Raw genomic sequence first — 26,702 nt, 5'->3', positions numbered from 1 at the left:
CGGTGCAGATTGCAACTTTTATGCGAAGAATTCGATCGGGTTGTCGACGACTATCGTCGCGAACGAGCATCGCGAGATACCTAGAGGACCTATCTCTATTCTATCTCTAATTCTTCTCGTGTTCGCTGTTTCTCGAGCAAACGCGGTTCGATGCATGCGAATCAATGAGGAAACGCGCGAAACCTTTTTCTTCGTGTAATCGAGCGCGACGAAGAACGGCGTCTCACCGACGTCGACGTGAAAAGTCGCATAAATGACCTCCACCTCAGCGACGTCAACCATCTTTCTTAGTGCGGCGTAATTGCACTGGCAACAATTGTCTTCCACAACGGTCGCCTCGTCTTCGTGCCTGCCGCACGGGAAACAGCCGCATCTTAATCTGCCACAAAGTTCCAAACATCTTATTTTCCTCGATGCTTTCACTCTAGAAATTAGTCCGGGCATGCAAATGGTTCCAAATGCTTCGCGTGCCGATTACTCGCGGTTAATTGATTGGACGAACAACTTTGGTGGAGAAACTCGTATCCTGATTCTTTAAATAAAAGATTACGATTGGGTAAACGTTTACGACGTAGCGAATTCCAAATTTACGTTGTAACAAATAAAAATGTAATCGGAGAGTGTAATAGAATCTCGAAGGAAGGAAAAGAGAATTTCGTGGAAACTCGCGTTGTTTCTGAGAGAACAGAAAGAAAACAGAGCGAAATTCCTTTATAGAGAAACGAGCGCGGTAAAAACTATAGTGGATATAATTGAAAACCGAAACTCAATAGATTTTGTCGAGTAATCGCGCGAAACATCGTTGAAAAATCAATTGACGCTAACACCTGGAATCACGACATGCGTTCACGGTAACATTACCTTGTGCAAAGCTGACAAAGACCGGTGGAATGGCTAATGAGGAACATGGGCCAGCCGTAAGCAGCGAGGGCAAAGTGCATGTAATGAATGGCCGATTGAAAGTGGCCCAGATCACCATCCTCGGTCAAGGACAGGAATTTAGTGCGAGGTGTAACTGGCACACCGGATAGAAACTCGTACGTATCGTTCTTTCGTTGCTTCACTATCAGTTCCCGTTCGATTTTTTGGAACTTTCTCAATAACACCAGACCGGCGACCACGTCCGATGGAACCACGTCAAGGTCTCGGAAAAAGTCGCTCAATAATCTGGCGATGTCTGCGAACGAATTCTGGGGAGGAATCAATAATCTCATTGAAAATCTAGGCTGCTTCTATCAGATCGATGCAAATGCTTTTTGGAATTTTTAAATATTTCAACTGTAAAGAGTACATTTTCGGTAACTAAATTAGATCATCAGATATCGATATTGAAAATATAAAATCAATATAAAATGATGAGCCAATATTATCGAAAATATTAACTTTAATTTTATTTCTTTGATCGTTTACGCTCAAAGAGACAGAATGTGCAAGAGCACAAATTTATTCGATGAAAATAATTTATATTTTGACCTCGCTGTTCAATGAATAGCTATCATCAAATGAATATCATTATACGTAGCAATGAAAATAATGACATGTATGTATGCAAGTTGACGTCGAAATGTCCATCACGATTCTCAATTAAATGCAAATCGATAATGTTGCTTGAAACAATTCGGTAGAAAAGAGATCAAGCGTTTTGCACCGACCTGAAGCAAATCTTTGAAGGACGCGTATCATTTCGGACAACACTTACTCGATTCCTATCGGAATTGCCCATGCAGCAGAATAAAAGTCTGCATCTGTTGTCCCAGCTATCCTGGTACGCTCGTATAACTTTTCTACAAGCACCGAATGTTCATTATTTTAATCGTTAAAATCTCGAAAAGGTATTATCGTGTCGAGAATTGTGAAACCCATCGTAAATTCATTCGCCAATCATTTTCTATATTATTTATATCATCTTACTTGTTTCATTTGTTGTTTAATCTTCTCTCAACTTTTATTTATTTACGCTATTTATATTGCTCGATATATGATAGATAGAAACACTTTAAAAGGCGAACAAAGACTCGACAATCCTCCACTTACTATCCCGTATCAAGTGACATGAGGATAAAGATATCAGTGGAAGTAGACGATAATAAGTCAGACGTGAGAAGTGAAATAAGAATCGTAAGTCGTAAATCGTTACCTCTGCCGCCAGTTTCTGTTTCTGCTACCGCTTCGGTTGTAATGCAATTTACCGCATCTCGATTCCGCTTCCCTCATGCTGCGTTGATATTTCTTCATTTTTACCCACGATCTACCCGCAGCGTCGTATGTGCACCACACCGTTACCATCACCGACGCCAATACGCACCAATTTGATACCACTAAACCTGCGGCGAAAATGAAAGCTAAAATCGTGTTTGCTCTGATTTCAGACGCAAGTATGTTTACGCGTTCCTTGGTTTATGCAATTACAAAGATACCGCGGAAACCACCGCAACATTTCACAGAGCGTTTCGGCGTCGTGGAATTTCATTCGCACGCGATTCAACTAAAGCGAGCGTTATTGTTAGTACAGGCATCATTTCCGTCCTCAGGATTTAATTGATATAAAAATTACTTTTACGATAGCTAGAATTCTCGTAGCGTAGCTTCTTTCGCACAACGAGTCGTTATTTCGAAAGAACAACGATACAAGTACAAAATTGGAAATTAGAAACGAATAAGATTAGTTTCTCTTCTGTATTTTTTGAACAATTATATTTCTGGCAGCTGTATCACCGTTCATTCGAAATATCGTTTCTGTTTCCTATTGGAATTAGAAGTGTCGGACACCTATTGCGAAAAGCTTACCTAACATTACATCTTTCACTTGGCCGATGCTTGTACAGCTTTGGTAGAAATGCGTTAACCACGTTATACCTGCGCACAACCAGCCAGTCTCTACCAATAAAAGCACTGAAACAAAGTTTTATAAAGTTTTAAGTTCTTTCTTCTTACCGGAGCAAAAATAGAAAATTTTATAACAAAACGAAAGTATTCTTACTATATCGTAGAGTTCTTCAAGCACTTCAATTTGCTAATTTACTATTATTATATTAGCTTGTCCGAAAAGTTTCTTTCGTTTCATAAGGTGGTAATAGACGAACAACAATTTCTGTTTTATATTATTTTATTGAATTAGGTATGATCCATTTCGTTCTATTCGTGCATAATTCAATGAACTAATATAAAACAAAAAACATTGTGCGTCTATTATTTCCTTCTAAAACGAAAGAAACTTTTCAGACAATCTAATATTTTGCATGTATCCATTTACGTACATTTACATATTATTCCACCGCTTCTTCCTGTATTTCTTTATACACTTTTAAATTATTTTCTTGTACACTTTTTTAGATTTAACCAGTAAGAACGTACAGATATTCATGGTCACCTTGTTTTATTTTATTTGTCAGCAAGATGGTAAAGAAGAAAAGATATCTGAATCGGGTGAAGTCGAGTGTCTCGTGAATGTCTGTTCCTTGACCACGGATGGTTGCCATTCTTCGATGAAAGAAAAATATGTCGACGTAAATGCCGTAGCTTCACGCCGGATAAGGTTTGAAGGTATCGACAATGCTTTCTCTTCGAACATCGAGCCACGGATAGCTTCCCTAAAATGATATGGCACGTTCCTGCAGAATGTGTTTACTTCCGATAGTTTCCGTACAATAGCAAACGTGTCCGTCCTAATTAGCTACCAACACGATTTTCCTAGGTGAGTCAGAATCAGTTTTATTATAACTGTATTCGTTATACTAACCAGATACGATTGTACTGGTACGACTTGACACGGCGGATAGAATTAAAAAAAAAAGGAAACAAAGAATTGTTTATATTTCTGACAATTATTTACTCAAATTATCAGAGAGTGACTAAACAGTTTGCCGAATCGAATAAAAACGTCATTGCACAAGAAAAGATTGCTCGGAACGTTTAAATTGTTTTTCCATTCGTTGGACTTCGATTTCTGAATCACGATACGAAATAATCGAGTCTTTTTAGTGGCAACCTAAAAGATATACGAATACGATAAACTTTGTACGTCGACTTTTTATTTTTAGAAATTTCTATTTTTCTGTTTTTTTTTATCTCAGTTTATATGTATAATTCGATCTTTACTCGAAGTTTGTTTTACCACGATACAAATGAATTATACATATTCATCTTACATATGAATTTTACATTTTATATTCCCATTTTTACATTTAATTCTTACATTCATATTTTACATTTACATTATTTATTACAATTTTTACATATACGTTTGCGACTGATATGAAACGGCATTATTATCTTAATTTTCACGGCCTTCTATCGAAATCAGATCAAGCAAATGGAACAAAACAGACGAAGAGAAGTACAAGCTGCAATGGCGGTGGTCTGGCACTCTATACGCATCCGACCAATCAGCTGTATGTGATCGGAATTTCCATCGAATTCTTCCTAAAGATGCACCAGATCTGCTGGAGAAACAGCAGACTCGAGTTGGATCGTTTCCAAAACCTTTAATACATGGACACTGGTACATACATCCATGCGCCCCATGTTTCTTCGTACGTTCCAAAACTACGTGCAATTCTTTCCATATAATCGATCTGCTGGCGATTTAATACCTAAGTAATTCGATATACGCGTTCATTTAATGAAGCGCAAGGAATAACCAACAGCATCGAACATTTCAGTTTCTATTTTCCTTAGTTTTAGATTTTGAAACCATTTAACAGATATTCAAGCGCTATATACCATATTCCCTTGGAAGTATAATACAGAAATGCGCGAATATGTTTCGATTAATTTTATTCGATGAATTTTGAATGAATTCGAATGAATAAATTCGATGAGTTTCTCAGATCAAACGTTTGTGTATTATTTCGCCTTGATATTTCCAACATTTTTTCTCGCTCAGAAAGCAGAAATATAAATTTTGAGACTAAAAAGGTGCGCAGCAATTTTCTGTTTCCCAGTAAAGAATCTGCCCAGATTTCCTACGTTTATCGCAGTTTAGTTTGTTTAACAATGATATACAGCAGACTTCGGAAGAAAAACATGGAACATGATTTTCCTGAATTAAGAACGTGTGCAAAGCCCCAGAAAGTTTGCTCCGTAAACGTGTGCGAAATTTAATGAGTTTCTCAAGAAGAAATCGGTATATTGTGAATCTTCCATCGGATTCGCCTTTGCAGATAAACTAATCGAACACCGGAAACTTCTAAGTACGTAAATTTCCAAACTCATCGAACTTCCCAAGCTTGCAAATATATTCCAAACCGGTGGAAATTTTGCATATTGTGAAAAAATTCAACGAAAGGAATTACACGAATGCTGGCAAGGTACGCGGTGATATTAATACTGGATTAATACTGGAATAATACTGGAATTTCTATCAGAAAATAGAATCGTACATTAGCATAATGGACGATTAGAATGCCACTTGAACAGCGACGCTCCAACAGGAAAAAGTACAAGAAAAGAACGTCTCGACTTCCTATTCCTTTTAATGGTCAAGAAGACAGAATATTTCACGCTCATCTTTGTGCAGCAAAAGTGTACAGACGGAAAGGTGAGAGTAGAAGAAATACTTGTTAAAACAGACTCTCGAAGAAAAGACAGTACAATGATTGGAAAGAATAAATCAATCTTTCGCTTGTACAGAGAGAATGGATATTCTGTACGATACTTTTTTTTTAACAAAATTATGCATTTTGCATTAAATTTAATTAGGAATTTGATATCATTGTTCGATATTAAATTTATATAAATAGCTAATATTAAATGACGAAAGCGAAGTAAGTCGTAGGAGCAACTTAAGTGTTCTAATTTCGAAAGAAATCCCAGAGATGACGATCTAAACACCACTGCTCTCACGAACGATCATTTATTACGATCAGGATTCTATGGTTAAAATTTGATTCTTATTAATATTCTGCCCTTGCTTTGCGAAAATTAGGAGGGTCGACAAGAGAGAAGTGGCTTCGCGTTGCCACCGATGAATCTTCCTTTAACGAAACCCATGGTACGTATCTCCAGATTGGTTACCATCTAATTCCTATGATTACCGACGTCGGGCAAAAGCTTCGTTAACAATTCTAATCTCTGATCTACAACAGCCTGATAACATGATACGCAGAATGACTTCGAAATATTTTCAACCTCTGTAAGGAGTAATTTTCAAATCGTATTAAATTAATCAGGAATTTTCGATACCTATCGATTTGCACATTTTCAGTGATATATATGGTCCGTTTCAAATTGCACGTTGCAGCGGTTTTCGTTTTTAAATTCAATGGTTTCATTCAGATTCGCATACCATTATTTGATGATTTTCCGCATCAAATATTATATATAACTTAACGGCTGACGATTTTGGTATTTGAATTCGATGGTTTTCAATTTTTATGGAAAATTCTTCGAAATAGAAAGAAGGTACCTCAATTCGACATGTATTTTTTTTTTTATGAATGTTCGCAGATTTGTCCGAAACGACTTGACCAATCAGTATGATTCTTTTTGTATTTTTGCTTTTTGTAAACTACCTTTTTTTGCAAAAATCTAATTTTTATGTACGTTCATCGGTTACTCAGCATTGAATTGTGTCATCGGGACGAAATCTTTCGCATTTTCCCGAGATAGACCACCGATCGGTACTGTCTGTAAAATTTCTCCGATTTGTTGATTGTTAACTATCGTTGTTGCAAACAATTCGTTGTTCATCGATTTCATTTGCGTATGTTCAGTGCTCTCGTTGTTCTGCAAATTCTGCGATATTGAGATGATTCCGAAACAGAAGCCTGGTCGAGCGCTTTCAAATGCATTTCGCAATATAAACTTCAACTCGTGTTTCCGTTATACGAAACATCGTTCTGCTGATTCGTTTTCGGGCATAAGTCTACTTTCATAGCGAAATGATACGTGACACACTATTAAGTTATAGAAATATCCTTCCCTATCATTGTTCGAAGTATAATATAGCTGCCGGAACACAGTTGGTTTATTTCTTATTCGTATGCGGGGTTGGACAGCCTATACAACTTTTTATTCATTAATAAGAATTCAGAATTGAAATAAATAATAAATAGATAGAAACAAATTAGCGCTTTATTAACGACAATGAAAGTCATTTCACGTTGGTCCTGCGATATTGATCGCTTTACTGAAAAATATGAAATAATTTCTTATTTGTATTTTATTTAGACAAATAAGCGACAACTGTCGGATTAGCCATTTTCTTAGTAACCTTCTCGAAGACGGCGGAAAATTAAAAATACTACTAATATACAGTTTATTTTTGTTTCAAATTGTATAAGGTCAATAATTGTAACGATTGTATCTTAAGTTAGAGACAAGCTTGCTGTATATATATAGTTCCATTAACCTATATGCTATTAATACATTGAGCGTAATTTGACCAGCGTTTTTCAATTTGCCCACTATTGAAACATGTTCTTGGTGACCTTGTGTTAATTCAATCAAACATAAATTTGTTGAAATTAGAATGATATAAATATAAACGAGATGAAGTTTTTTAGTACGGCGCTCAAGCATTGCTATATTAGAAACATTTGCCGGCATTTTGCAATTTTTGAAGATCGCAATATATCTAGTATACTGTTTTAGTAAGTAAGTGGGTAATTTAACCATGGATGAATATGTGCCTAAATAAAATATGAGTAAAATACATGTTATTTCATACTTTTTCGCGTTTTTTGAAATTGATAATATCTTTTTGGCAAAAAAATCTTTTATCAATACCGACGCTTGACGTCTGTAATATAGTACGTGTCGTTTTACGGCTACTACCAGCAAATATTTGTTCTCGTATTTTTCAATTTCAAGTATGATAATTTCCTAATACAAAAACGCGAATGATTTCAGGTACGTAGTACACAGAATACCAACGTAGGAGTTACCAACACTTGCATTAAATTTTCATTTCTTAAAAGGCTTTCGTTCTTTCATTAAGCGATGGATACGTTCGTTTACGAGTAAATTAATCACACGCGACCATACGTGTACCTATTTTCAACTTCAATTTCTCTTTTGCACTGGTTTGCGTTAGGGTTTCGATACCATAAATATCTCGTCTAATCGTGGTGAAGACAACCGGTAGCACTGAAATCGACAAGACACGATTCTTTGTTTATAAAGAATTCTAATAAAAGCTGTAGCGCGCAGAAGCCAAGGAAACTTCTGCAATGTATTTTTACTGCTTATGTATACAATCTTCCCTTTTTCCATCAATTATGACCCATATCGGCTTAAAATACATTAAAGTACGATTTAAAATAGTATTTCGTTCCACTTCTATTGCATTTCATCTCTACATTTCATGTAACACTTGCTAGTTAATTTTGAATTACTTACGAAGTCGAACATAGAGAATATATTGCATTGGAGCTCTGGCTGCAGTGTCCAGGATGCTTCCCCTTGTAGCCAGAAAGCAGATGGAAAATTCTACTATCATGGATAACACGAAAATGACTAAGTATCCCACGAAGTATTCCCACAGTAGAAAGACACAGAAAATATTGCGATTCCAATCGAGGACTCCGAGTAGAATGCTCAGTACTGTCATCCTGTAACAGAAACGATAAGAATTTTAATAAAGGTACCAAGAGATTATTAGTTTCCTTTCCTACATTTTTTTATTAAGTTTCCTATGTTTGACATAGTTACGCGGAAGTACAAGTTTTACTACGTTTAACGAGTAACATAAAGAGTATATATCGAAAGATATAAACCTATCCGTAAATGGTTTTCGAGGTTTTAGACGTCCTAAAATTCATCTGACGTTTACTAACCCTCTCTAAACTCATTTCGCCTGTACCATATTTCATTGCCGGCTCGCGGCGCAATATTTATGGCGTGCTTACACGAACAGCCTACACACTTCAGTAAAATTTGCAATAAGAAGAAAAATAGATCGAATATTATCCTTCTCGTGCCTTTTATTTCAAAATCGTAAACACAAAACATTTATTTCACTCGTAGTAATATCAGTACAGTTTCTATTTTTATTATACGTCCACATCTGAGAAGCTTAACATCGTATTATTATTTTCTGAAATTATAAATAATATATGATGGAAATAAATTATAAATCACGACACAAATATGTATTTATTTGAATCGTTACGTGAAATTTTTCTTTGACAAAATAAATGTTTTTAAAGTAGGAAATACGGGAACAAATATCAACCGAGCATGCTCTGGTAGCTTTAATAATTTTTCCAGTAACATCGATGTTATCCCGCTGCTGTGAAAGTTCCCTAATCCCGGCTTAAATCGATATCAGCTGGAATATTTCAAGTTTTTCTTCCGACGGGAGACGGAGGCGTACTTCACAGAGTAATTGTGTCTTGTGTCTGGTACTTGACGGAACTTCGGGAAGCTTTTCTCGCGTAAACTCGCCCTTACAAAAGGGGTAAGTTTCCTCAGACCTGCAGATCCGCAGTTCTACAGTAAAACGCGCTCACGGAAGCCACATTAATGTCGGTGTCGATCTCAAAGTTCGCACAACGTCGCGCCGTTAAATCACCATCGTTCCGCGAATAACTTCTATTCAATCCCAATACGAACAATTATCGGGAATTATTTCTTCACACTTTTTCGCGTAATAACGTAATTGCGTAATTATTTCGACAAAGAATAAAACGCGTGTACAGTTGATTCGTCGATATTGCTTCAACCTATTGGCAGTATAGTGCTCGATATTCGGAAGAATAATTTGATTTGTTCGTTTGATAAAAAAAATCGTGATTTATAATTTGTTAAATTAAATTCTTTTCAAAGTAGTTCGCGAGTATTACGCAAGACGTCTTTAACACGAATAAAGTTGATTCGATCATAACTGATACCGAGTAGCACGAAAAATATCACGTTCTGTTGAAATAACTTGCGTTGATAATCATCTATCGTAGGTATACGAATTATTCTTTTAAATAATCTTAAAACACGCGAAATGCTACTCAAAGTCTTATCCAGAATGTATCTATCTAACGATCTCATATTAAAAATTTTCAATCAGATCTGTACAATTAAAAACTATAATTCTAATTCACTGAAATTTATGAATTTGTTTCGCGAATATCTTAAGATACCGTTATCGATCAATAACTTCGTCTGAAACAGTTCCTCGTATCGATCCCAAGCCAATTAATCGGAATTATATTTCTTTCGTTGCTCGGAATATATTTCCGTTGTCCCTCATCGATCCTCGAAATGGCAATTGTCCTCGATAACGACATGCCAGGATTACTGTTCGAAATGGGACGAACTTTTCATCGTTTCTTCGAGCCGTTCACCCTCTTCCTGTTTCTTTCCCCTTCACGAATGATTAGCGAACGGAGGGCGAACTGTTCGACGAGCCGATTTTATTTTTCATCGGCTTCGACCATCGATCCAAGATGCCTTCATAAATATTTCCCGCGTATGGACGGCATTGTGCAATCTCGATAACCGATACTGCGACGCGTAGACAAAACCTGCTGAATTATTACCAACGAACAATAGGACGCAGAATACAAAATCGTGAATCGAAAATTCCGACCATATTAGACGGCCGTATATTTGCGAAAAGATGGCGAAAGAAGTGATGAAATATCGGAGAACTTCTGTATTTGCACATTTGCAAAGAGACATCGTTAATGTGCGCTAAAAGCTTTGAATAATAAGTCAATAAAACGACTACGATATTCGTAGAATAATTGTATCTACGTAAAATAAGATCGAATTCTACTTCAACCTAATCAATCGTAGTGAAAATTCTGTTGGTAGAAACTCATATATATATGAGGAAGTAAAATTCTGAGGATCGAATCCCACCATCGAAGTCGTGGGATCTGAGTTCCGCTATCGGAATTCCTTGCCGCCGTGGAATGCGTTCCGAACCACCCCAAGATTGTAAGGCCTCGACTCACATATCCGTAAAGTAGAGAAATGTCGGCTTCCATGTCCGTGGGGTCATAGGACCTGAGTGGAATCAACCCGGAATCTCCCCTTGTTGCAGACTTAAGTTTCTAGATCTTAGAGATTAAATTCGGGTCTTATGTTGCCAAGATCGTAATTCCACTTCATCAGATTTGGGCCTGTTTCGAGTTCAACGACTGATGGAATTATAAAAGTTACGATTTAAAGTGAGCTATGTGCAAAAATTTCCCCATTCTTATACGTCAAAAACTTATAAGTAGTATGTATTAATTTTCATTTTCATATTACGTTTTTAGAAAATTGAAGAAAAGAAATCACAAGTCTACGAGGAAAAGAAAGGAAGTATACGAAATAAAAATGACTTAACTCGATGAAAATTGCTTGTTAAGCATAACTATAGATCGGAACTGTTTTAATACGCTGGAAGAATCGCTGCCTCTTTCTTTGAAGCACTTTGCATAAAAAATGAAGCCTCTGGCGAAAGGGGCCGTTCATTTCACGAAATCTCTTCAAAGCGGCGCGGCAGCAAGAAACAAGGTAAAACGTGCCAGGCGACTGAATGGAGTTACACAACCGTGCTTTAATAATGAAACGTGTGCATCGTGTTCTATACAGGTCTCAAGGGATATGACCGATCGTAGTACTTCACCGTTTGCTAGCCACTTCAGAATGCGATCTCTCCGCAGCCAAAGTGGAAAATGAACGTGTCACGACGCGGATTGTTACTCGAGACCGACCCATTATTAAACTGCTAATAGCTTGTAGATGACGCGTACAATCTGTAACAATTAGTTTTGGCGCGAGCGAAGCTTCATTAAATACGTTCGAATTACACGTTTTCAATGGGAATAAATCGAAATTCTCTCAAATGAGATATTTAAATTTTCATCTTATCCTAAAGCTTCGGGATACTAAATGATATTAAATATTACTCCAATTATACTCGTTAAAACAAATAATTAAAAGTGAAGTAATATTCTCACGTTTCGTTTCACGCTCTAAATCTTCTTTAATCGATACCGTCGAATCATTAAAAGAGTCTTGTTGCAAAATATCGTGGTGTTTAAAAATCAACGAGGAAATATTCCCTTTATATATAACCGATCTTCTCTTCGAACGTACAAACATAAAACTTTCCTTCGAACACGAACTTCTCGTATTCAGAGTCTCCCAATTAGCGGCAGTAAGTTGTCACTCGATTAAATCGTCACTCGAGTTTCTGTTAAATAAGAAGAATCTCGTAGATCTTGGTCAATTAGCACTCTGGTGGTGAAGCAAAGTTTCTTCCCTTAACTCAAGATCCCAGTTGGTATTTTTTCGTTCCCTCCAATCGATCTGCGGGTTTTCGAGTTCATTGCTCAAGGCCACGCGCAGTCAAAAAGAGCAAGGGCTATTGTGCGAAAGATAAGGGATCGTGGTAACAAGCAGGTCGAAGGAATACGCGAGAAAGACTGCTAGAAAGCGGAAGAGGAAGAGAAAGAAAGATGAACGTATACGATTCTAGCCGCGGTTAGGGGAAATTTAGAGGGGTTACACCCGTACTTCTGCGTGGATAAGTAGCGTTGGCATCAAGAGGCTCGCACAACTTTTCTACATATCCGTGCAGCATGTTCGTGTATGCGCGTCTTTTTTTCGTGTACACGAGTCTACGGGTGGTCTGCAACTGATGTCACAATTAGTACTACGCAACAGAGGGAAATTAAAAATATGGCAGAAACTTTGTTGAAAGCTCGAAAGTTTTGTTACATTTGCTGTAATTGCAGAGTTTAAATTTAACAGGTTAATTCTTGTATTTCCAATTATCTTGGAGCTAATTTTAACGAGCGGGTAGTCTTCGTTCGACAAATTTTACCATACGTTACACGTCCTAACAATGCCTGTATATTAATTAATTAGATTACTTAAAAAGTGAATAAAAAGCGAATATTCTTGTTTCCCTGTGCGATCAATTAGTAAATGTAATGAATAATCAAGTATGGCGACAACGATATGTAAATTAATTAATTAAATTACTTAAAAACTGAACATTTGTTTTGCAGTTATGCTGTCAATTACAAAATTTAATAAATACATAATGTAGGATGGAATTTTGTTAGCAGAGGCACAATGAAACACGGTGGTATTATTTTAATAAATCCTTAGATTCAGTTCCCTCGAAAACCGAAGGTTTAAACGACGAAATTTAAGCGTACTCTTTTAATCTTATTTTGCCATAGAATCATATCTTTCCCAGTTATGCTACGAACTACATATTACACACCCTGTATATAGACGCACGAGGGACATTCTAAGATCCACGTATTTTACCGTACATGCATTAAGATAGCGAAATGTTTATACGGCGCTCAAGTTACGACTCACATTATACATCAATTTTTACGCGTATTTCTGCCGTAAAGCGGTTTAAATCCTTCGCCAGCTTCTATTTTTCTCGCTGAATTTTCTCGCGATTATAATCCAACATATATATCATTATCCTCGATGAAATAGGTCGAATTTCAGAGAAAATATAGTGCAATATCTTTGAACGAAGTTTGTCCTCGATTCACGTTCGACTGGTAAAATTTTTGAAAAATCCATCGCCCACATGTCTCCGACGCGTTCGAATTTTAAGGACCTACCTTGCCGCTCGATGGAAATTCGACGCTTGAACTTTGACCGAGGAGAAAGCATCAACGGTGAATGACGTAAAGTAGATTGAACTGTCTGTCGTCGCCTGTCACAATGGGCGCAGTCCGGTTCTTTCAAACGGTTAGATCAACCGGAAATGCCACTTGCACATCGGCTTAACGATTTTCGACCTGCCTTAGCGAGCACGGTTGAACATTAAAGCTCGACTCCCACTCGGATGGAAGTTCGTTTAGGGCGTTGTTTTATTTACGAAGCCGTGTACAGAATCGCGTCAAAACAATGGAACTAGGGAAAAACAACAGAAACATCCGGAAAACACCTGGTCTCGGAACCATCAATCTCATAAGTTTTTACGTTGTTTTAAAACGAACACAACTATGACTATACGTTGCGGCTCCGGAACCAGCTATCTGATACTTGCCGCTCCACAATCTGACACAAACGAGGCGACGAGAGGTATTACAACAAACTTTCTGCAAGTAGAACTTTATTTTATTACTTATACTACCAGTAACAAACAAGACATACGTTGATCATTCCGAACGATTGGATTTCGACAAAGTTTTAAAGTGTAGGGATTTACGACTTCTGCTCTATTGTCACTGATGAAAGCGAATTTTCTAGTCCGCAAATCATTGTGGATATATCTATCTACATGGCTTGAAGGTATATGGTATTTTTCTTACCGAGCTCCGAACGATCCACTAGGACGAATTGCGAGGAACTTCAAATGAAAATTACAAACACGCTCATTATTGCAGATACTTCGAAGGTTCGCGGCGTCGAGTTACACAACCTAATGGTTCTCAATGTCGAACTATCCATCCCACCCACGGCTGATCGTTTTCGCTATTAGTATTCGATTTCTGCAGGAAACTAGGTCGAAAAGTAGAACAAACGATAGCAAACGTTAGCACGCAATGATAGAAACTCCGAAGCCAATAGTACAGCGAGCTCCCGAGCGATACAACGAGATTCTAAATCGAATTACACATTGGATAGCAGCATCGATTGATTCGTCGATGTCCTCGAACGTTGGAACGCATTATCATAGATACTCGTGGCGTCGAAGTTCATAACTCGATACTGTCGAGTAGTTGAACACAGCCATTCCCGATACATTCCCGAACTTAGCGGTTTTTGGTTTTGAATTGTACGTTTCAGCGGTCTTCGGCCATAACTACCACCGTTCCACGCTTTTCCATTTTGGATTCCACAATCCGGTGGTCTTCGACCGCGAGTCCCTTAATCCTCTTTCACGTTCCGAAGCTGCATACGTGAAACTAAACGCCAAGAAAGTCCAGCAAACGGAAAATTGGTAGAAAACAAACGGCGTTGGAAATCTTTGTTCGTGATTCAGGAAGCTGTCGTGACACCGCATTGGTCGCGTTTAAGAGAAGCTAGAACATTCAACGTACGGAGTTTCAAGGCCCATGAGCCGATGGAGAAAAGGGGCACTGCCACGATGGCAAACTTTGTACAACGAGTGGTGCTCCATTCCCATCGCTAACAGGGAGCACCATAATCTGTGCGCAAGGGGGTGCGGATAAGAGTGTAGGAAAGGGAGAATGGATGATAGGGGCGCAAGGAAACGAGCGGGAGAGAAAGTAGAGACGACGGAACGAAGCGTAGGGCCGTCAGCCTTGGCTGCTGCATGGCCCGTATCGATTTACCTTGTGCCGGCTTCTCCGGTCGTTTCCACGTTACTCTCTCGCCTCCTTCTCTCTCTCTGTCTCTCTCTCTCTCTCACTCTCCATCTCCCTCTCCCCCGTTCCTTTCTCATCGGTCGATGAGTTAAAAGCCAGAACGGCTGATTTTATTTTTCTGCCTTCCTGTTTGTACCATCGTGCTACTTGTTTTCGAAGGAATCGCTGTTTCCGGGGAGGAAGGAGCCGATTCGCTTGAACCGACAAACAGCTCTTTGTCGCACGTTCTTTGGTTTAAGGAGCTAGTATCGGACAACTCGTTACATCGTCTCTGATAGATACACCTGTACTGCCTGTATATGCGCAAGTTTATACGCAATGCAGCAACGATACTCGTGTCGTAAGGTTTGACAGAACCTTGTAAATTAAATTCGTGGACATATTCTATAAACGAACTGCCTGAACGACATCGATGATGTGATTATTGTTTGATTTAGATTTCGCGAAGAAACACGTAGAAGTCGGCGTATTCAATAGAAAATTTCTTATTGGAAAATGATTATTATCATTTTAATTCCCATTTTTGTTTTTACATCTCGTAGATTCTGCAAGAAGGAACTTATAAAAAGAAACGTATAGAAATAGATAAGTTCAACATCAATTACATCTCAGTTGTTACTTCCATACGTCTCACAGTTCTAGGAAAAAGCACCATCAAAAACATTAGGTAATCAGCGAGCTTTTATTCGCCGCAGAGAATATAATATTCTACTTTAACCCGATTTTAAATCACGCCTGACATCTTGCACGATAATTCTATTTTAAGTGTGTCCTGACATTTTACGTTATCTCTTCATATTACCTGAACTGACTCGTGAGCAGAAATAACTGCGTTATTTATTCACGTTTTACATCCGCAGTAGCGATAAACCTCGTACACTCCAAAATTATCATTTTGATTGCATTTCTATAATATAATGTTTACCGTTACGACATGTTAACGATGCTCGAAGTAATAAACTGAAATCTCGATAGCCTGTAGCATAACAAATAGAGAAACAAGTACCCGAAGCAATATTTATTCCCTTCTCGATAATCAGAATTCCGGTTCTATAAACGAGAGTCTCATAGGTAAATTAACGAGATGAGAACACATCATTACCCGACTGCACACGCTAATTTATATTCTGATATCCACCTCATAGCAACGCCTCTCATCGACATGTAAGTACTAAGTTCGCGTTGTTATCGATACCTTAAATTAGATTCAAACGACTACCGTGTAAACCGTGACAGCACAAATGAGAGAGATCGGAACGGAAAGATCGTCCACGAGACCTACGGAGTATCGGCTGTTTGTTTTTTAAATTATTCACCGCGTTCGTCGAATCCCACATCACACGGTTGGGAAAAATGCAAGGACGTGACGATGTTGCTAATAGATTCCGAGAAATTACGTTGCGTAATTTATTTAACAGTTGTACAAATCTAACGAAACCCAATGATTTGCGATGTAACTCGGATAATATTACGAAGTATCGTGGTTGTTAATGATAAACTTAATCTATGTAAGAATTTTCTATGTGTAATTTAGCTTGTTAATTATTTTGTTTTGTTTCACAATTATTTATTTTACTTTAGTTTCCTTATCTTATTATTATTTTACTTTATTTATTTTATTTCGTCGATATAATTTTCATATGCACTGACAAGGCATAGAGGATAATTAATAGAAATATTCTAATTAAATATAAAGAAAGAAAATGTTATGCGCATCACTAAAAATGAAAACAGAAAGGAAGTTACGATCCCTGGTGCTCTAATTTTAGAACCATTTTATTTGTTATAATTAATATATAATATGCTGTACTGTGGCGTTTCAATCAGGTTTATGTTCTCGCATTAAAAAGGTTTTTTGTCGATAAACGCGTCAAAGGAGAAAAGAGAAATTAAGTATCGTGGAAGTAGGTTAGATAAACTTTGTAAGGAACAGATAAGAATGAAGTATGTGCTTATATGCAAAAGTAGTTGCCGATAGAATAAAGGTAGCCAAATCAATAATTGAGTGTAACAGTGTAAATATTCTAAGAATGTCAACTATAAATACGCAAACGAATTAGCTGTATAATATAAGCAGTAAACGTATTGTCTACCGCTATTGTTGTTCAATTATCTTCTCTGTACAAATTCCAAAAGTATAATTTATTTCATTAGATACCGTCGATAATCTAAAGATATATCAAAATACTACTAAATATAAGTTCTATAAATATCATAAACTACACGTAATTCAATTTCTCTGATAAAAGTTCACAGGTAAACAACTATCGTTTCCATATAACTGTCTAAAAAAGGTACCCACACGATTCACAAGTATACGTTCTAGATAAAAGTCCATCCTCTTCATGAATTTATTAGCAAACACAAACCTACTTATTGCAAAAGCATTTTCCTTCCCGCGGAACTATCTAGCAAGAGTCCTTCAACAACTCCCTGAAGCAGGTACAAACTTGGCCAACATTTATCTCGACGTTGAACTTCGCTTTGAATTAGCCCCGCAGTGACCATTTTAACATGAATAAATTCTGCGGTGAGAAGGGAAAAAGTCTCGAAGGTTCCAGTTTTAGTCTCGACGGTCAATTGTCGAGACACGTGTGCGCACAGACGTAGAGGAGGATGGTGTCGTTTGCCTAGACAAATTCTGGACCAGCGTGTCATAACGAAGAAGCACTCGAGGCCGAGCGCACACACTCGGTTACGAGGAAAACCAGATAACGAGAGTGAAAAGAGTCGACGCTTGCGCCGACTCGGCGGAATATCCGCGTCTTTCGTGTCTAGAGAACCTAGTTTCCTTCCGCCTCGGCGTCGTCGTTTTCTTTCTTCTCGCAATATTACGGCGAGCAGTTTGTTTTTCACGAAAAAGGATGAAAGCACACACCGCGACTCTCATTTGCATTTTCGAATAAAATTTCAATTCAACCGTGAAAATCACGTTCCCTTTGTGGAACCACGTTAAAGCGTGCAATGATATTAGAGAGGTGATAATTGCTGGGAAAAAGACGCTGCCAGCTATAACGCCTATTCATCGCGAGCGTACGATTATGCTCGTAGAAAATTTATGATGTTGATATTCCTCCGAGCGTACGAGTTTTCAAAGATTTATGAATATTTCATTTCGGTAGATTATCTTGCGTATGCATACAGAATATGGTGAATTATAAAACGAATCTATCAGATACGAAATTTATTTTCTTTCGATACACTCGATAACGTAAAATTGTGGAATTACGTTAGTTCCATGGGGATATCGCATAAATTAATGATAGGGTGGCAATTGAAGTTTCCGTAATGTGTAAACGTAAAAAAAAGTTCTTGACATTCTGCCAACGTCGCGGCTTATTTCGCTCATGATTTTAAGTCCATCGAATAGCCGAGAACTATCTTTGCTTGAACTTTGATGAAGCTAGTTGAAACGCTGGCGAAACTTCAAAACGCTTCGCGGAAGGTCAATGGCTCTCAACTAATCACTAAAGTTGAGGTACGTTAAACAGGCTTACAGTTTAGATAAACGATCATTCAGGAAACTCGTAAAAATTGTAAATTTTCAACCACGGATCTCGAACGGCACGGAGAAAAGAGTTTGCTTAAAAAGACTACAACAATTTTTTCGTTTCTCTTCTTTCACTCTTATCACTTCAAAGTGAATACCAAAGAGTAGAACGTAGCGTTTCAATAAAACGGAGAGCTATCTTTATCATCTGCGAGCGACAATATCCTCGTATCCACTTCAAATCTTCGTTGTTCCTTCGACAATCGCGACTAGAGCTACGTATCCAAACGTTCGTATCCAAACCTACTGCGATGCGATTCGCGGTACACGCAAAAACATGCGTTCTTTGATAAGTTGCCAAAGAACGAAAGGAGAGATAGGAAAGATAGACGCACCTTTTATGGCCGGAAAAGCGTTCCTTTGAGGAACGACGCGTCCATTTACGAGCAGCAGGACGACAAAACGCGACCAAAGCTTCGGTGCATACAAACATTTGCAATGCGGTGCATACAACATCGCATTGTGGCAAATCTCTTGGCTCGCGTAACGGGAACGATTTTAAAACTCGACGAGGAACATTCTGCCTGTCGTTGAATTATTTCCCTTTGTACGCTCGATGGATACGTATGCAGATATATTTTTTCTTTTTCCGCCTCTTTTCCTGGCTGTCAGGACACGCGTGCAAGGACTAAGAGGAGACGGTGTACGGCCACATCAAATGCCATTATTCGCAAAGCCAGAAAGCGACGTACAATTAAACAGAAATGCGGTGACATGCTTTTGAAGCATGCAGCCAACAATTCCAAGTTAGCAGAGATATTTTAGCAGAAATCATCGCTACGAAAACCGACAGTCCTGCAATTTGTTGGAATTCAACTCGTAGTCTGACAATTTTTTGATGCGATCGACCAGTACGCTTTGTCGCGAAGCTTTTCAAAGCCAAACGTTTTGCGAAACGTCGCGGAACGAGCAGGAAATTGAAGACGAGCGCGTAGAAAGGATCCGTGATAGCTTAGCGACAGCAATATCTTTATGTCTGAAGAAGTTGTAAATTTCTCAGTTGCGAGAATTTTAGTTGATTTTTTCCTCGTTTAAGATGTTACAAATATGTTAAACGAACTTTGATAGAGGCAGGCCACTTAAAATGCGAGCTTGTTAAAAGTTGAGCGATTTGTCAAATTCGTGACACGAAGCGATAATAGGAAAGATCTTGTAGAAAATTATGCAGGTTACTTTAAACGCAAAGCAAAAAACGCCGTTATGTAGAGCTCAAAAATGTTATTGGTAAGAATGTTATTAAATTGAACGAAGCTTATAGTAAAAACTGCAATACCTACAAGTTGAAGTAATATGTAAATTCCCAGTTGAATGAATGCTTCTGCAGTTTGAATTTCCAGTGAATCACAGATTTTATGTACAGCGCGGTTATTTCATGACGAGGTTATTTCTCGACAACTATGGAAGATTTAAGACGGTAATAAGAATGCTTTAATGCAGCTTACTTAAACGCAATAAAACAAGTATTATGCTGTTCGTAGTTGAAAATTGATACTGCGTGATAGTGACAGCGACCGTATACATGTATCGCATATACTTATATACCTGTGCACGTATGTATGTACATAAGGGTTGCGAAATCAGTTTAGGCTTATTTGCTTCTGAAACTTCGTATCAGACAAATCGTTAACTTAACCGAAGTAACGTTATAATAAGTTAATTGCCAACTAAGCAATTATCCACATTCTATTATCCACAATTTATTATTAATTCTACAATTTAAGATAAAATAGGTGTAATAAAGTAAGATAGAGAATTTCTAATAATAATTCTATTGGAACAAAATACATCATACATAATTCAATAAAATAATACAAAACAAACGATGTTGTGCATCTACTATTTCCTTATAAAACGGAAGAAACTTTTGGGACAACCTAATATTTTAATGTATTTGTTACAGTACTAGTTGTCAACAGATATTGAATATTTTTAGAAATATTAAATTAGGAATATCAGTAATAAAGATGTATTAAATATTTGAACTATTTTAATTCTTGACCGTGATATTACATCGAGCCAGTTATCCGGAATGGATACGAAATTCATGTCTTATTGATTTTCCTGCCGGTGCACGGCTATCTTCTTCGAAAATCGTTCATCCGTAAAACATTAAAAGAAATCTAATTCCTAAATCCTATAATCCATAAAAGCTTCTTTTTATTAAATAACCTAATTCGGCAATTCTCACATATTTTTACGATGGGAAAGAACATTTTTATAGAACGAAAAGCGAACACGGCTGTAAAAGAAAAGCAAAATGTTACAAAAGTAATTATCACAAAGATATTAGAAGAATAGGGCGATGAATTCGAAAATTTGTATACTATTTAAACTCGTAATAAATTTTACCGAATTAATAACGATTTCAGTAGAGTCAATAACGTCCAGCTATTATCCAGAAAAATTTAACGACGATGCAGAACGCATTAACGTGCACACGATGAAGTACATGAAAGAGACAAATGAGAGGAATTTATAATAATCGAGTCCTTCGGCAAACGGCTATCGATTGGCTTGGCGTTAATTTAATCACAGCCGTCTACGAAACAACGATCGGTATTTAACAACAATTTCACAAAGCACAAAGTGTCTTCGAAACGGTAGAACCAAGTTCGAGAATAATCAGCGGTCAAAGAGGAGGGGAGAAAGAATCGCAACGAGTTAATTCGAGAACGAGCTTTATTTCAGACTGTCGTTGACCCTAGTCTGATGCTTCTTCTCCCTGTGCAGCCGTACAACGTTATCGTACACGCTTGGTTTCGAAATTCTATTAACATGATCCTTATTCAATTAACTCCTACGGTAATCTATACCGTTCGGAAGCTACCTATCGAAACGGTAAAATACCTTAACGTTTGGAATCGTCGCGACGATGTAAATTAGACAATGGGAATCAAACAAAATCACGATAAAACACGACGTGATATATGTTAGCGTTTATATGCGTTGAGCTGTAGCTAATTATACAAAGCATTTAAACACCCACCCTCTTTGATAAAAGGTACCTACTGTGTACTATCCTTGTACAAAAAAACGCTTTTAGTTCCCAGAGTACAGTAGCAAAAGGATTGAAGCGCCAAAGTCAATTTACTCTAACGGCCCGTTGCGACATTTACAATGTACTTTTCCATTCCCATAATACTTTACCAAATCCTTTCACTGATATATGTACGCGCGGTCCATTACATTAAAGTACCCTTTAAAATTACAAGAACTAGAATTACCGCTGTCCCAACTTAAGATCTATCGTGTAACTTTATGCCTCTACTAAATCTTCCGTAGTTATATTTTCGGTCGTCGGTGTGCACTCGCCAAACACACGCGGCGCGATATTTTCCCCGGAAATGGTCGATCACCTGGCATCAGACGGCACGGGTCAGGGCCAAATTGTAAAAATTACGCGGCGTCGCGCGTCAACACGAAGTATATCAGCGAATATCGAGTGGCAAAGTAGAGTAAAACGACAGCGAACGAGCCCCAGTCCAATCTCCTGACTAGGAAACGATTGCAGTGAAACACTATTTCCACGTAATCCAGGCAAATTGATCGATTGTCCGTGTGGTTATGACACACGGTAATATCTACTGTAGCTGTATACCGTCATGGAAATATTTTGCGCTTGTCGCCGCAAGGATTGTGTATTCTCTTACGAGAATACGCTACTATTACTCGACGTAATATAAATTGTTCGAACGTGAAGTTTGAATCGTACTCGAGTAACCGTATGTTACTCGCTTCAGGCAACGGATTGATAAAAACCATTCGAGCGAATTCGAGCGCATCGACAAGGTGTAAAATTACAATCATGTAGACGACTAATTACATTTCGCTGTCCAGTGGAGAATGGTTATTAATTCTTCGTCGAATACGTGAAAATTTTTAATTACGATGGAACTTTCGATTGGGTCTCGTGGAAGTTTAAGATCAACGTAATTTCAGTGAGAGAAACTGAGGCGAAACGTGTACAAGAGGATATAAACGAACAAAATACCCCATTGAATTCGCGCACTCTAGTTGAGTTTTTTCCGTTCGTATCGATATCCTTATACATATAGTTTTCTATTTTTTTTTACTAATAAAAGTTTTATCGAAAATTGATTTTGTATATCTTTCGACATTTCTGACACATCGTGAACGATGAGCTAAATTCGAAGTGAACTTTGAAAAGGTAGACCAAGCGATGTCTTCCCTCTACGACTTATATACGAACTTTGTCACGACTTCTATATAGCTTGTGCATTTTTCATTCACTCCGGGAATAGCTTATACATCAGGTAGGAATGGCTTATGCACTAATAATTCCACTGAACGCTGACACGATGCAGAAGTAAGTTCGGCCAATGTTTAACGATCTTGATTATTCAACAGTCTTTGAGAACAGGTGCATTTGGATTCACCGATCCAAAACCGTCATATTGATTGCGTAGCAATAATTAATTCGTTCGAATGTCGAATCCTCGAATGGAATTGCATATGGAACCGCAGCTGCACTTTACAATGTAAACGCGTATACACGATCAAATAGTTATTGTTAACAAAACGCATGTACATGTGTGTTTAATTTAATTACAAATCATATGCATTATACAACCTTATTATAAATTCTATTTTTCTTTTTCGTATCATGGATCTTCTACTTATTACTTTTATATATTATTATATTTTATTATTATATTGTTACATATCGTTCTTGTTTGCCCCCTTTTTCTAGTCCAAGAAAATTTCACGAGGCCGTAGAAATCTGCCATTAAACTGAAATACATGCCAATCTACGTTTCATATAATGATTGAATCATTTTTCGAATGAAAATAAACTCGACCATGCTCGACGCAATCCATCCAGGATTGATTCCGAATTAATCACAAGAATCATCAAAGACACTCCTTCAATATTGATCGAAATTCCATTAAATCAATCGTCCACGGCTCAAAGGTTTATCTTCCTCAGGAATCACGATATCAAAAAGGTATTGACGAAAGCTAACAGTGCTTGCACGGAAACTAATTTAGGCTTCGTAAGATCGGATGTCTTCGGAGCTCATGATTATTCATGACAGTGAAGCTTATCGATTAACGGTTCGCTTGTAACTTTATACCAAGTCTTCGGAATTCCAAGCTTCTTCTTTCAATAACCCGTTAGGTGTTCTTTAATCGCAAAGCATCCCATAAAATTTGTCCTGTCAAGCATGCAGAAATACGCAATAATTCGTCTCTTTGATTTTTCGCGAGTCAAAGGCTATTTTAAGATACGTCTTTTTATACGCAATGTTCGTTAAGGTTGCAACTCCTACCTGTATTATACACTTATTATATTGTCTTCGTGGTAGACATTTTATCGATTAACTGACACGATATCGAAGCGAGATCGTGTGCAGCCTGTCACCAGTTTAGCACGCGAGACAAGGTGACTGCACGATGTCACGAGAAATCATATAACAGCTAGCCACAGACTGAAGTCTATTAATTATCGACGTGGTTAGCGTGGCGGGAGCTGGTTCTTTCGGAAATTAACTAGCTTAAGTGGGCCACGACCATTCATACTAGTTCATCCTACGTCCCATCGATGTTTATCTATGGCAAATCCTACTGGTGAATCGACTACCTATCTCCGATCAACTGGAAAACCGATTATGCCCGTCGATTATCGTCATGCATGCAAATAAACCGACAAGGTACAACACCGCCGACAAAATTTTGTACTTTATGTAAATTTGATGGTATCATTCACGTATCAGATGGTATCAGAAACGATATTACGTAAAGCTGTTTGCCATCGGTCAAACATTTTAAATTACGACTATACCGAATCTGTCGACAAATCGAAATTAATGCCACTGATATTAACGATACTTTTCTTTATTTCGATAGTTTACTGGCGAACAAAATGTTCCAAGGCAAACGAATTCTACGTTACTCGCGAAAGGAGTAGAAATTGAAATTTCGACTTTCGGATTTGAAATTAATATCGAAAGCAAGCAATTTCTATTAATTTCTGGATAGAAGTATCTCAATGTAAGTTTCGACTTCATTGAAGATATTGAGAAATCAAGAGACTAAACTAAGCTACATTATTGCTCTAATATTTTGCTAACTTCCCATAACAGATAACAGGCATAATTTATGAAAATTGATTGCAAACTGACGATACGAAGTTTCACGTGCCAGCGAAGACTCAACGTAGCTACTAGTTCGTACGTTGCCAATAAATTTTCCTGATACGTGTAGACCGGTTGTTTCGCGACGCGGTCGATGCACACCTCGATAACCGTTTCGCGGTCTTTCTAGGTATGTACGGCGGAAAAACGAGGTGAAGTAAAATTACCACCGACCGAACTAGGCCTGGAATTACGTTCACCGAGATGATAACAGTTCCACGCCTACGGAAGGAAAATAACTCGGCGATCGATCGTGAATCGTGGCTAATCGTTGCCTGAAAGAGCGCAATTAAACGTGTTGGCATTACCAAGCTCTACGTTTGTGCTCCACGTATCATGCATACGTATAAGTAAGACGCTCGTTAAAAGTTTAACATCGCTATTTAGACACCGAATGTTTGCTAATTACGTGAATGAGAAACAAATTATGTTTGACGTAAATGCCACGTGTATACCTAACACGGTATCGTTGTAAAGTAAAAACATCAAGGACGATCGAATTCTTGCCTAGTCACGATAGAATTAAAAACTCAGCTGGAACTTAGCGAGTTTTCGTATTAATTACAGTAATTTCGAGATTAGTTAGAACTTCTAGCAACCGAGCATCGTTGTTTGTACATCTTCGAAAGTAATAACCTTAAGGCTCACGGCGACCTATTTTCTTAATTAAACACGACTGCTCGTCGCGAAAAATCGACTTTCTTTGCATCGTTCTCTCTAGTCGACACGAACTTTCCATCACTGTGACGAAATAAAATTTCCAGCATGATTAAAGTATACGGAGAAACAATGCGTTTACGATTTTAATTAAAGTCACTCGTTCGCGAAGGAATTCCCGAAATATTCATCGGCTCCCTCGCACAAACGAGTTGGGACCCTCGCGAGAAGACATCGCACAACATCCCACGCATTGGCGTAGATTTGGGGTTGGTCCGCGTACGCCTCCTGCCGTTGGTCGATTTTTTCGACCGACCTTACGCTCACCACGCGCGTCCTCTGCGTCAAACACCGAATTGTTTTACGTTTCTCTGCTGCTAGGAGGGTGCAGATCCCTTCTCGACATCGATGCAAATCCACCCACACACCAAGCTTTCATGGCTCCTTTTCCCCGATACTCGCCGCTTGTCGACCTTCCCCTTGGTTTTGTGAATCGTGCATGCACGGGGTCGATATGTGCGTTTTGGGAGCTGCCATTGGCGTCCTGCTGCGATAAATGCTCCTTTGTCTCCGAAATGGGAAAAGTATCCCGCAACTAGAGTATACGAGGCAACGGAACACGGCCTGTTCTGACCCGAAAACGTTCGACTTGCCAACTTTTGTATTTTTTCTGGTTTCGTGTGGATTTATAAAGTTGCTCAAACGTTCACTTTTTGCAAGGGGGAAAAGCTCGATCGCTATTCTACTTACTACAGCGTTTTTGAAAATGTTCTCTGAAAAGCTCTTTCACGCTAACGATAATGTTCTTTCTTTCGTCTCGAGTTTTCATGCTCGAATCAGAATGTTCTTCGTGCACGAACGCGTTACACGGAAACGATACAAGGATCGTTTGCAGAAAAGCTTTATCGTTGTAAAGTGCGAGACGTTATATACACCGTCTGTTCGATGATTCGTTGAAGCATAGAAACCTCTGGCTCAAGTTTACTGCGTTAGCGTTTCATTGTTGGTGTACGTAGTTTGCTTGCTTCGGGATATTGATAAGTGGCAATAAAGGAGCTTCTGGCAACCAACCTGTATTACTCTGCTCGGGCATCTTAC

General features: G+C 38.1%; 1 protein-coding gene across 12 annotated transcripts in view; it reads right to left on the bottom strand.

Annotated features, from left to right (window-relative positions):
• inaE (inactivation no afterpotential E) overlaps positions 1-26,702 on the bottom strand; it is a 52,894-nt gene that overhangs the window by 11,310 nt on the left and 14,882 nt on the right. For all 12 annotated transcript variants that reach the window (XR_011174459.1, XM_069123425.1, XM_069123426.1 and 9 more), the window contains 6 exons: positions 8,341-8,552; positions 2,788-2,892; positions 2,138-2,324; positions 1,700-1,784; positions 862-1,190; positions 184-379 (listed from right to left, as the gene is read on the bottom strand). Coding sequence is in view for 11 of the 12 variants with exons in the window: in XM_069123425.1 (XP_068979526.1) it covers positions 184-379; positions 862-1,190; positions 1,700-1,784; positions 2,138-2,324; positions 2,788-2,892; positions 8,341-8,552 (1,114 nt within the window). In the remaining variant the exon portion in view is untranslated. The remainder of the gene's footprint in view (positions 1-183; positions 380-861; positions 1,191-1,699; positions 1,785-2,137; positions 2,325-2,787; positions 2,893-8,340; positions 8,553-26,702) is intronic.

This window comes from Bombus flavifrons, chromosome 11 (assembly GCF_040668555.2).
Source record: "Bombus flavifrons isolate JBK064 chromosome 11, iyBomFlav1_principal, whole genome shotgun sequence".
Lineage (NCBI taxonomy): Eukaryota > Metazoa > Arthropoda > Insecta > Hymenoptera > Apidae > Bombus > Bombus flavifrons.
This window is presented reverse-complemented; position numbering and strand designations above follow the sequence as displayed.